General features: G+C 35.4%; 2 protein-coding genes across 2 annotated transcripts in view; both read left to right on the top strand.

The window, feature by feature from the left end:
• The first annotated feature begins 243 nt into the window (after window positions 1–243).
• LOC107744799 (alpha-2-antiplasmin-like) lies at window positions 244–4760 on the top strand. Its single transcript, XM_016558627.1, has 9 exons — window positions 244–340; window positions 1157–1225; window positions 1323–1400; window positions 1707–2007; window positions 2164–2307; window positions 3296–3484; window positions 3668–3810; window positions 3905–4109; window positions 4234–4760. The coding sequence occupies exons 2-9, from the start codon at window positions 1172–1174 to the stop codon at window positions 4563–4565; spliced, it is 1446 nt and encodes a 481-aa protein (XP_016414113.1). The 5' UTR covers window positions 244–340; window positions 1157–1171; the 3' UTR covers window positions 4566–4760.
• Window positions 4761–5258: 498 nt separating this feature from the next.
• The window catches only part of LOC107744798 (replication protein A 70 kDa DNA-binding subunit), a 33779-nt gene continuing 26972 nt past the window's right edge, over window positions 5259–12065 (top strand). The window contains exons 1-5 of the mRNA XM_016558626.1: window positions 5259–5441; window positions 5969–6016; window positions 6394–6472; window positions 6910–7018; window positions 11520–11608. Coding sequence (XP_016414112.1) covers window positions 5409–5441; window positions 5969–6016; window positions 6394–6472; window positions 6910–7018; window positions 11520–11608 — 358 coding nt within the window. The 5' untranslated portion in view covers window positions 5259–5408. The remainder of the gene's footprint in view (window positions 5442–5968; window positions 6017–6393; window positions 6473–6909; window positions 7019–11519; window positions 11609–12065) is intronic.

The following is a 12065-nucleotide window of genomic DNA, read 5'->3' as shown; positions in this document are numbered from 1 at the left end:
ATGTGCAGTTTTTCTTGTGCAGCATGTTTACTCCTATTCAGTGGCTCACATGCACTGTCAGCAGTGAGTTTATTTAGCTCGGCAAACTATACAGTACCAGTTTCTAACCTACTTCATTCAAAGTCTTCACAGATCCACAAATCTACACACTTGAGTTTGATGTTTGACCCCAAGGTCTCTCAATATTTACATCTATGAAGAGGTAGGCCTAAGAGCTATATGAGGTAAAGATCAATGAAAGTTGAAATGTAACTGCCTACTCTGAGACTGCCAACCCCTACAGCAAAGAATTTTGTGTTTCTTTCCCTAATCAGGGCTGGATCCACTGGAGATTTGCACGGTAAGCACCCAGTTTTGTTCATTCTCATACATTCTCACCATAAATAATTGTTTGCAATATATTAGGGAGATATTGTGTTAAAATATGAAAGTTGAATCTGTTGCCAGCTCTTTTGGTTAGTAAATATGTACACTTCATCTTTCGTTTGTGTATTTTTGAAGTATAATTCCCAGTAATCACAAATAATTCCTACAAGAATGTTTTGATAAAACATATTTAACAAAGCATATTTTGTGTGTACAAGAAAATTGATTAGTATTAATGGAGTAACATTTCCATATTCACATTGTTGATTTAAAAACAATATACATATTTTTAATTTTAATGTTTAATTTTCCTGCAATCTGAATTTATTTAACCTGCAGCTTTAAACAAATTTTAAATGCTTAACCCTGGAATTATGCAACTGCTGACAGACCTTTAGCCCTGTGAAGCATTTATTGATTATTAGACTGAATATTTTGTTCAAGAAGCTGTTAATCAGATCATATATTTATGGTTTATTGCCAGTAGCTGGGTAGTGGATTTCTGTGCAAGTGAGGGAGACCTACAGGAATAATTTTTCAAACAGTTTCTATCATCAACAGATATATTGATTAAAATTGTGAGAGGGTTCTTTTCTTCTGTTTCTTCTGAACAATCTGATCTGATGAAGTGCATCCAAAATTTGTATTAATGGATATATGTTTTATCTAATAATAATATTTTAATAAGTATGGATAATATGTAGTAAAATGGAAAGAGTGCCTTTGTACAAATGACCAATGCCAAATCATACCAAATTCTGAATAAATTGTGCTGTTCATTGGTTTTTAGACTAACTTCTAGAACATGAACTTGTGTTTTCTGGCATTCCTCCTTTGTTACGCCAAGCAAGGCTGGACGGTAAAGCACTCAACTGATCTTATGTTGTTTATTATATATTTTATTATTGATTTTATTCTACTATTGAAATACCATACTTTGCTCCTTGTCACTGCAGGAGGATGCGATTGAACCAGAGGATGGAGCGGATCCTTTAATTCCTCTCATCCCACTGATTCCTAGTAAACCCATATCAGTAAGAACCCACAATGTTACAATTTTGAAGGTATACACGTTTAGACTTTTGTAGGGCGAATATTTGTGTTTTATCTTTATTATGATGTGTGTCTAATAAATTGTTAAGCACTATTTTCATAGCATTCAGTTGACACGTTTGTTTAAAGGACATTGGGCAGAATGTGGAAGTGTTTTTTGTCAAAAAAAGAAAGAAATGAGAAGATCCGATTAATCGGAAAAATAATCGGTCAACTAATCGATTATCAAAATAATCGTTAGTTGCAGCCCTAGACTTTTGACACTCCAATCGCCTTGTCCCTTTCAGGATTTGAAGAGCACTCTTGACCCCACCCTAACAGAAGCACTCACAGATTCTCCAGATGGCCTGGAAGCAGATCCTTCAGCCCCGGTTCCCTCTCCTGGTCAGAAAGAAGGATCCTCTGAGGAGGACCTTGATTCACTCTGTGATGGGGACATGACCAGCCAACAGATTAAGCAGACCATTGGCAATGGCATTCTGAAGCTTGGCCTTTGGTTCCTGGAAAACTTGAAGCCTAGTCCAGAGCAGCCCAATGTCATCATTTCCCCCCTTAGCTTGTCTGTAGCACTCTCGCAGCTAGCGCTAGGTGAGTCTATAATCTACAATGAAAAACAAAAGACTAACAAATGCTTTGGTTTCCATTCAGTTCATATTAAATTTCTTTTTTGCATCCATTTATTTTTGCAAATTTAGTGCCAATATATATATCTTCTCAATAAGACGTTGTTTATCTGAATCTTAGGAGCAACTAATGAGACAGAAGAGCTGCTTCTACACCACCTGCATGCAGACGCACTGCCCTGCTACCACACTGCCCTCAGCAGCCTCCTGCGCAACTTCCGCAAAAGGAGCCAGTCCATCGCCAGCCGCATCTATATGAAAACTGGTGAGAGTCACACGTATACCACAAAACAGATATATTGTCATGCAGGTTGATACAGTGGCCTCAAAAAGCATTAGGTCACATAAAATCATGAAATTCCTGGATATGTTCCACTAATGATTGACATCCAGAAAGTATCCATCTCTCTCTCTTAATTATTTTAAATGATATAACATATTTTACATTTATTTATAATTTTAGGTTTTACATTTTTTAAATATTGTAAATATATGAATACCCTTTTTAAATGTGTTAAAAGTCTCCAAATACATTTTTGTGGTCACTGTATATGGCGGAAAGATGAATGCGGCCAAGTACAGGGATATCCTGGGCGAAAACCTTCTCCAGAGTGCTCAGGACCTCGGACTGGGCCGAAGGTTTACCTTCCAAGAAGACAATGACCCTAAGCACACAGCTAAAATAACGAAGGAGTGGCTTCACAACAACTCTGTGACTGTTCTTGAATGGCCCAGCCAGAGCCTTGACTTAAACCCAATTGAGCATCTCTGGAGAGACCTAAAAATGGCTGTCCACCAACGTTTACCATCCAACCTGATAGAACTGGAGAGGATCTGCAAGGAGGAATGGCGGAGGATCCCCAAATCCAGGTGTGAATAACTTGTTGCATCTTTCCCAAAAAGACTCATGGCTGTATTAGATTAAAAGGGTGCTTCTACTAAATACTGAGCATTTTTCAGTTTTTCTTTTTTAATAAATCTGCAAAGATGTCAACAATTCTGTGTTTTTCTGTCAATATGGGGTGCTGTGTGTACATTAATGAGGAAAAAAAATTAACTTAAATGATTTTAGCAAATGGCTGCAATATAACAAAGAGTGAAAAATTTAAGGGGGTCTGAATACTTTCCGTACCCACTGTATATATTTAAATTGGATTGGAAATTTGATTTGATTTGATATTTGCTTTGATATTTGAGGGACAATTTATCACTGTACTATGCAAAGCTATGAACAGTTTTCTTTTTTTCCTTAGGATTTAAAGTGAAGCAGGACTTTGTGGAAGACTCTCAGAAACTGTATGACTCCGAGCCGGCCACTTTGACTGATGTTAATGACATCAATGAATGGGTTAAGAAAGTCACAAATGGGCACATCTCAGAGTTTTTGTCCAGCCTGCCTCTCAGCGCCGTTATGATGCTCATCAATGCTATGCACTACAAAGGTCAGAACAAACACCTATTTCCAGCAAATATTTTACAGTTCCCTCTTGTACATCAGTGAGTCACATCAGAGGTTTTGTATTACTCAGATCTGTTGCATTATCGTTCTCTTGTTATTTCACAAGTGTAAATCGATAAAGGACCACACAAGTTTAATTATACAAGTTTAATTTTCTCTCTCACAGGAGAGTGGCTCACTCGCTTTGACCCTCATTTCACCTCCACTGAGCTCTTCTACATAGATGAAAACCAGATTGTTAATGTGGATATGATGCTTGGGCCAAAGTATCCTCTCAGCGTTTTCACCCACCATGAGCTGGATGCCCAGGTTACTGCCTTTAAGATGCTACTTTATAAATAGCACTGATTAAATCTCTATTCATCACTGTTGATCTCTATTCCTCACTATTTGATCTTTATAGGTTGCTCGATTCCCCTTTAAAGGTGACAAGAGTCTACTAGTAATAATGCCAACATGTGGACATGTGAATGTATCAGCCATTGCAGCTAAGCTCAATATCTCAGATCTTTACCGTCGATTACCACGAGAAAGAAACATGCAGGTCAAACTCCCAAAATTCAAGCTTGACTTCAACCAGGACCTCCAAGAGGCCATGACAAACATGGGTAAGATGTCTTGCATCTAATTCATGACTCATTAGTCATTAGAATCACCTTGGGTTCAAAATCTTCTTAATATTTCTTAATTACTTATTTATATTAACAAATATATAATTCTACTCCAATCCAGGTCTAGGAATGCTATTTAGTCATCCAAAGCTGGACCGCATCTCTGAGGGCCCCTTGTTTGTGTCCAGTGTACAGCATATGTCCAGTATTGAGATAAATGAAGAAGGGGCAGAGGCAGTGGCGGCAACAAGTGTGGTCATCTCACGTTCCAACCCTTCATTTACCGTCAACCAGCCATTTTTCTTTGCCCTAATGGATGACTTAAGTCAAACGCCATTCTTTTTGGGAGTAATTTCCAACCCAAACCCTGGAGCATCTACTGTGGTCACAAATCCTGGCAATTCAGATAAAATTAATGACAAGCCACACTCTTTTGATGTTCCTCCAAAGTAGATTGTTTTCATACATTTAGCAGAATGAGTCCATAAGTGATTGTTGACTGCTTAGTTGGTCCTCACTGGGAAGCAAATCAAGAACACATCTTCTATAAGTTTATTCTAGCAGATAATTAGAAATTACTCCCCTTATGTAAATTAATGTTGTTTTAAATATCCTAATATTTGTTAAAAAGACATGATTTGTTTATTTGTTTTTTAATTAAAGAAATTTGACCAGAAATTCCAAGTGTCTCATAAGTTTTTTCTGGTTATTTAATTTGGTCAAATGCTGCCTTCTTTCAGATCCTATATAACAATCCGCAGCACTACCAACAGAGAAATCACTTCCTCAACACTTTGTGGTTTTACAAACATGTACTTCAGATTATTACTTTTTTTCAATTAAATAATCTTTTCTTGGAAAATATTTTTTTTATATCATGACAGAACACAAAACCTTGAGTACATTAACAGAAAACTGAGGTGTATGAAATGAAAAACTTGTTGTTGAAAAAAGTTTAAATAGAAAAAAACATGGGCCAGATTAAGTGGTCTCCAACATGCAAACAAAAACTAAAAACTGTATCAAAAACTGTATCACAGCTGGAATAATACTAGTTTGGTTAAAAAAAATAAAAAAAAGCTCGCCTAGTGTCATTTTTATTTTGAAGTTCAGCGGAAGTTGTTTGTAACGGGGGGAAACGCGTCATCGTGTGTCGCACTTTCGCGCGTTTGGACTGAGTTGGCGCGAGGAGACTGGAGAGTGCTGAACACCAGAGGCGGTTGTTGTTTATTTAACAACAAGGTTTTTATTAAGGATTAAGGTTTAATCTTCGGTTCGCAATATTTTTGTGAAAATATGACTGTTCGATTGTCAGAAGGGGCAATTGAGGTAAGAATATGGCAGCAGCGTTATTTCATCCTTTGCAAACATAAGCTCGCTAAGTGCGTTAGCCAGCAAGTTTTCATCCTGCGGTTTCGCACTATAACAGTAAAACAATATAAATCAAATCATTATCGTTGCCTTTAATGTTTCATGAAGTTATTTTCCCAATGATTGCATGTTTTAAATGTGACGAGATTAAATGGAATGAGTACAATGTTACGTGCTAACACATTACAGCATAAATGCAAAGATTGTTTATATTGTCCGCTCAATGTAAACTCAATGTATACATGCATTACCTATTTTGAAGAGTTTATACATTAGAATATTAAGATGAGTAGGTCATATAAGAAAGTCAGAGTTACTGTACATGGAAAGTGGATCATGTCTTTTTTCCCCCTTTTCTTCCTCGTGTTTTGAATGTGGGTGAAATAAGGCAAGTATCTGAATTTGCTAATATCGTTGATCTGGTTTCTATGGTAATGCTTGAAAGTTTTTGCATTCTTAAGTGATTGTGTACTTTTTCTTTTCAGTCCCTGACAAAAGGAATTGAAGTCAGCAACCCTGTTCTGCAGTGTGTGGTAATTGTCAGATTTCTTGCACACTGTTTACAAGTTAATCAAATTATTTTGTTTGGGATGGTGATGTCAGTGCAGATATTGCAGACATTAATGGCATAATCAGATTTTGTGATTTCTGAGGGGAATAAAATGTTAATGTTACATTTATGTTTAGCCATTATTTGTAATATTTTAAAAGACCTAAAGTGAAACTGTAGGTGTATTAGAATGAAAAATGAGAATCAAAACATTGATCATATCAGTAATTTTTGTTAGTAATTGGTTCATTTTTAGTTTGCTTACACTTTTGTTTATGCTTTAGTTTCTTTGTTTAGTTAAAGCACCAGACCATTTATTTTCATGCTAGTCAACTTTATTCTGTTGAATATTCTTTCCAGAACATTCGCAAGATTGATGGGGGAAATGGCCTGTCCCGTTTCCGTGTCATGATGAGTGATGGGCTGCACACTATGTCCTGTAAGTTTGATCAGTTTTCAGATGCCTTTAATTAAATTTGATGTCTGTCCTTTAAATCGATTGGAATTTCCATGTCCAGGATGTTGTTTTAGACTTGTTTTGTTAGTGTTTTGCAAAACAGGTGTTACTTGAGTTCACATGTGGGGCTTTATGTTTGGATAGTCATACAAACCAAAGCCATATATTTTTCTGCAATATTTTTGTTAGGTACACATAAATGTCCATGTTAGGTGCTTATGTGTTTGAAAGCCAATATTGGGATAATTTGGACAAGGAGTTTCTTTAAATTTAGGAGTGAGTGATGCTTGTCTTCATTAGCCATTAAGATATAATGTCTCATCATTGGGATGCATACCCCAGCTATTCTATAAAAATGCAAATAACCTGACACCATGTATTCTTTAATAGTTTTTGTCCATTTTCCCCCTTGCATCCAGCATTCATGCTCTCCACACAGCTTAATCCCATGGCTGAGCAAAACCAGTTGGCCACTAACTGTGTGTGTATGCTGAAAAGAAGCGTCGCTAATGTTCTCAAAGATGGACGGTAAGCATTCGTCTCCAGGTCTTGATCTGATTTTCACAGTTGTGATTATTAGGATGTTTAATAAATGTTGTGGCTCTGCGATATATATATATACACTTTGATTAAAAAAAAAAAAAAAAAAAAGGGTTTTGTAAGAAGTCTCTTATACTCAACCAAGTTTGCATTTAATTAATAAAAAAATACATTAATCATTAATATCATAAAATAATATGCAATTTAAAATAACTGTTTTGTCTCATGATCCTTCAGAAATAATTCTAATATTATGATTTGGTGCTCAAGAAACATTTAATATTATCAGTGTTGAAAACAGATGAGCTGCATAATATTTTTGTGGAAACCTTGATGTTTTTTTCATGATTCTTTGCTGAATAGAAAGTTTGAAAGAACAATGTTTATGTGAAATAGAAAACTTTTGTTAAGTTTTAAATGTCTTTACTGTCGCTTTTCATCAGTCCATCCTTGCTGAATTAAAGGGATAGTTCACCCAAAAATGAAAATTCTGTCATTAATTACTAGGGATGCTCCGATCAATCGGCCAGAGATCGGTATCTGCCGATAATCATATTTTATGACTCGATCGGTACTCACCAACTTGGCCGATCTCAGGAACCGAGCGCAATTTGATGACGTCAGTGCGTGACGACATACATGATGCGTGGGAACATAATTGATTTGGCGCCACAGTCATGTCATCGCCGGTGTGGCAATGCTATGACGTTTCGAGAAACAATTAAAAATTTGCTGTTTGTCGTGTATATTTTGCATGATTCATCTACACAGCAGATTCAGTGACATTAGAGCTGATCTGCTCCTCACTGCACGTGTCTGTGGCGCGTTACGGCTCCACGGGAACCGGAGCTGATCGCAGCCGCTCTAGTCAGTGCTTGTGTTTATCAGCCAACCGCGACACATTTCTGAAGCGGCTCTCCGCGCTGCTTGGTTAAAAATAGTCTTTTGTGAGTTGTCACAGCGTGGAAGACGGAACAAAAACAGAGGTTTCCCCAGTAACAGCTGTACATAAAGCAGCGCTGAGCTCACAAACGCGCTTGAAGCATCAGAATCGGCATCGGTATCGGCCGATCACCATGACAAGAAATCGGTACTCCGTATCAGCTGCAAAAATCCTGATCGGAGCATCCCTATTAATTACTCGCACTCATGTCGTTCCAAACCCAAAAGACAAAAGGAACACAAATTAAGATATTTTTGATGGAATCTGAGAGGTGTCTGACCCTGCATAGACAGCAACGCAACTGAAATGTTCCCAAGTCCAGAAACGTAGCAAGGACATCGGTAAAATAATCCATGTGACATCAGGGGTTCAACCGTAATTTTACGAAGCTACGAGAATAATTTGTGCGCACAAGAAAAATTAACACGATCAAGGTCCAGAAACGTAGCAAGGAGATCGGTAAAATAATCCATGTGACATCAGGGGTTCAACCGTAATTTTACGAAGCTACGAGAATAATTTGTGCGCACAAGAAAAAAAAAAAAGACTTTATTCAGCAATTCGTCTCCTCCGTGTCACCCTGGTGCCAGAATATCCACTGAACGCAAACAGCGTATGCTATTCTGTGTCAGCTGCGCCACGCGGATACGTTGTTTAAGTTCAAATCAAAGCGCAAACATATATAAAAATAACTGCTTTCTATTTGAATATATGTTAAAATGTAATTTATTGCTGTGATCAAAGCTGAATTTTCAGCATCATTACTCCAGTCTTCAGTGTCACATGATCCTTCAGAAATAATTCTAATACGCTGATTTGGTGCTTGGATATTATAAATTATTATTGATTCTTTAATATTATCAGTTAATGGTTATTTAATATTATTAATGTTGAAAACAGTTCTGCTGATTAATATTTTTGTGGAAACTTTTTTCCAGAATTCTTTGATGAATAGAACATTTTTAACATTGATAATAGTAAGGTATACTGTATATCTTGAGCACCAAACCAGCATAATAGAATGATTTCTGAAGGATCACATGACAATGAAGTCTGGATTGATGATGCTGAAAATACATCTTTGCCATCACGGCGATAAATTACATTTTAAAATAAATAAAATAATAATAAAAATGTTGTAAATGTAATAAAAGTGTAAATTGTAATAATATTTCACAAAATTACTGTTTTTTTACTGTATTGGTTTAATCTGTCTTTCAGCCTTGCTAAGTAAAAAAAAAATATATATATATAGTTCCTTCCAGAATCTGCTGTATATATATATAGTATACTGCCAAAAAAAAAAAAAAAAAAAAAAAACATCTTTAAATTGATCAAAAGTGATGATAAAGACGTTTATAATGTTACAAAAGATTTCTATTTCAGAAAAATGCTGTTCTTCTGAACTTTCTTTTCATCAAAGAAACCTTAAAAAATTCTACACTGTTTTCAACATCATAATAAATGTTTTTTGAGCAGCAAATCAGAATATTGGAATGATTTCTGAAGGATCATATGACTGGAGTAATGATGCTAAAAATTGAGCTTTGAAATCACAGGAATAAATTGCATTTTAAAATATTTCCAAATAGAAAACAGTTATTTTAAATAGTAAAAATATTTCAAAATGTTACTGTTTTTGCTGTATTTTGGATCAAATAAATGCAGGCTTGGTGAGCAGAAGAGAATTCTTTAAAAAAACATTAAAAATCTTACTGTTCAAAAACATTTGACTGGTATGTTAGCCTATAGTTTGAAGTTAAAGATATTAATAATTAGGTGAGTCTGAGATGTTTATTTGACAGTGATTTCACATTTGTAGTGTTTGTATGAAGGCTAAATACAAATAAAAGGTGAACATTAATTTTTTTGTGTTTTTTTTTTTCTAAAAAAATTAAATAGTTAATTAAGAAATATATCGTGATATAAATTTTGCCCATATCGTCCAGCCCTAGAACAACATGAGGGTGAGTAATTAATGACAGAATTTTTGGGTGAACTAACCCTTTAAGTAGGGATGCACCGATGTATCGGCCGCCGATATTTATCGGCCGATTTTTTATTATTTTAAAGCCATCGGCATATCGGAAATAGCATGAAAAGAGCCAGAGCTCAGCTGTAAATTCATCATAGGTAAGTCACAATGGCAATGCACCGGCGTTAGAGTTTATCCGAGGAATGTCACGAACCACCAAGCATTAGGCCTACATTTAAGTGAAAATGAATGGCAGGTAGTGTGCAGCTTTTTGTTTGAAACCAGTGTAGAACACAGATTCACACAAGGTCACATCATGCACCTGCAGCGTTTCTGTGAACGGAGAAAACAGAATAAAGCTATATAGGCTACATAAAAGGGAATATATAGGCCTATACACAAAATATATTTCACTTAAATCATTAACGGATTAACAAAACGAAATAAAAAAAAATGTGCTGAGTTTTGGATAATTGTTACGCGCTCCGAAGTTCACGGGAATAAAACGAGACGGCAGAAAGCCGTAGTACAGTCTGTGCCATTCAGCATAACCACCGCCTCATTGTGCTGTTATAGTCTATATGTGAAGGATGATGTTTTACGTCGATAATGCAAGTGAAGAACAAAGCCTATAGTTTACATAATAAATAATAGGTTAGCATCCAGATACTTCGCGAATATGGAAACATTTAGATTCGTGCAGAATGAGAGAGGTAGGCTTCAGTTTCGTTTTTAAATTAATTTGTTTTGGCTTGACGCTTATATTTAGCCTAAATTCAACTTTAGAGGATTTGTTGTGGAGAGAAGGGAACTAAAATAGCCTAATTGTTTGTAATTTTGCTTTTATTTACCATTATTTTAGCCTACATTATTTCTGAATGTAATAATAAAATGCAACATACAGCCTACTAATTTAGGCTGTTTTTTTTCCTCTCAAAACGCTTATAGGAGTAGTGCTTTTTATCCATGCTAAAACATTTTTAAATATCTTGAAACAAATTATTTAATGTTTATTGAGTTGACAGTTTTTTCTTTTGTTTAATACAGTTGGTCTTTGGTAAATCTAGAAAAGATGATGCTGTATTGGCTATGACTAAGAGAGATCATTCAAGACTCTCTTCATTATTTTTTTTTTCTTTTTGAGTAAATTAAACGCTGTACTTTATTATTATTATTATTATTATTATTATTATTATTATTATAACGCTGTACTTTATTATTATTATTATTATTATTATTATTATTATTGGCAAAGAAAAACTTTTAAAAAAATAACGTTAGGCCTATTAACCGGTATGTTTTCTACTCAAATCACAGAGGAATGCAGGAACAGAAACATTCAAATACCGATTCTGCTCTGAGTGAACCAATCTTTTTTTTCTTCTCGTTTTTAAGCCCTGCTTTATGCAATTGACCAATATCGGTATCGGAATCGGCCAATAGTTGTTCGTTAAAATCGGTATCGGTATCGGCCTACCGATGCATCCCTACTTACTGACCTCAAACTTTTTAACAATAACATTGTTTATTAATGCATCTTATCAAGTTTTTGTGTTTGATGTTGTACACAGACGTGTGGTAGTTATACTGGACATGGAGGTGATCAAGTCTGCTGACCAGATGGCAGGAAAAATTGGAGACCCAACTCCTTATGTGGAGGGTGAGAGTACATTTGACATGTCAAATTTTATGTAAACTTATATTAGTTATGCTCATATTAAAACATTTTAAATTTTGTTTTTAGCATTGAGGTTCTCTTGTCAGTCACCTTGTCTAGAGGCATTTAAAGGCACAATATGTAAGATTTTTTTATTAAAATATCCAAAAACCACTAGAACAGTGTTATATATTTTGCTGACTTGTGTACTTACATTATCCCAAATGTTTCGAAGAATGTTTAAATCCAGAGAAATAAGCAATTTTAACTTGTGACACGGACCGTGTCATTGTGTCGCCTGCCAATGACGTCAAAACCCCTCGATTTCCGGTTTTGTTTTGTAGAAAACATGGAAACACCAAAAATGCCTTAATATGTTGTGCGTTTTATTAGACAGGTGACGACCGCACAGAGTAGCATTATAACAGAACTTTCAAACGTATCTAGTATGATAAAACAG

This window comes from Sinocyclocheilus rhinocerous, unplaced genomic scaffold, assembly GCF_001515625.1.
Source record: "Sinocyclocheilus rhinocerous isolate Xijiao unplaced genomic scaffold, SAMN03320098_v1.1 scaffold738, whole genome shotgun sequence".
Classification (NCBI taxonomy): domain Eukaryota; kingdom Metazoa; phylum Chordata; class Actinopteri; order Cypriniformes; family Cyprinidae; genus Sinocyclocheilus; species Sinocyclocheilus rhinocerous.
The sequence above is the reverse complement of the archived record's forward strand: the minus strand, read 5'-3'. Positions and strand labels throughout refer to the sequence as shown.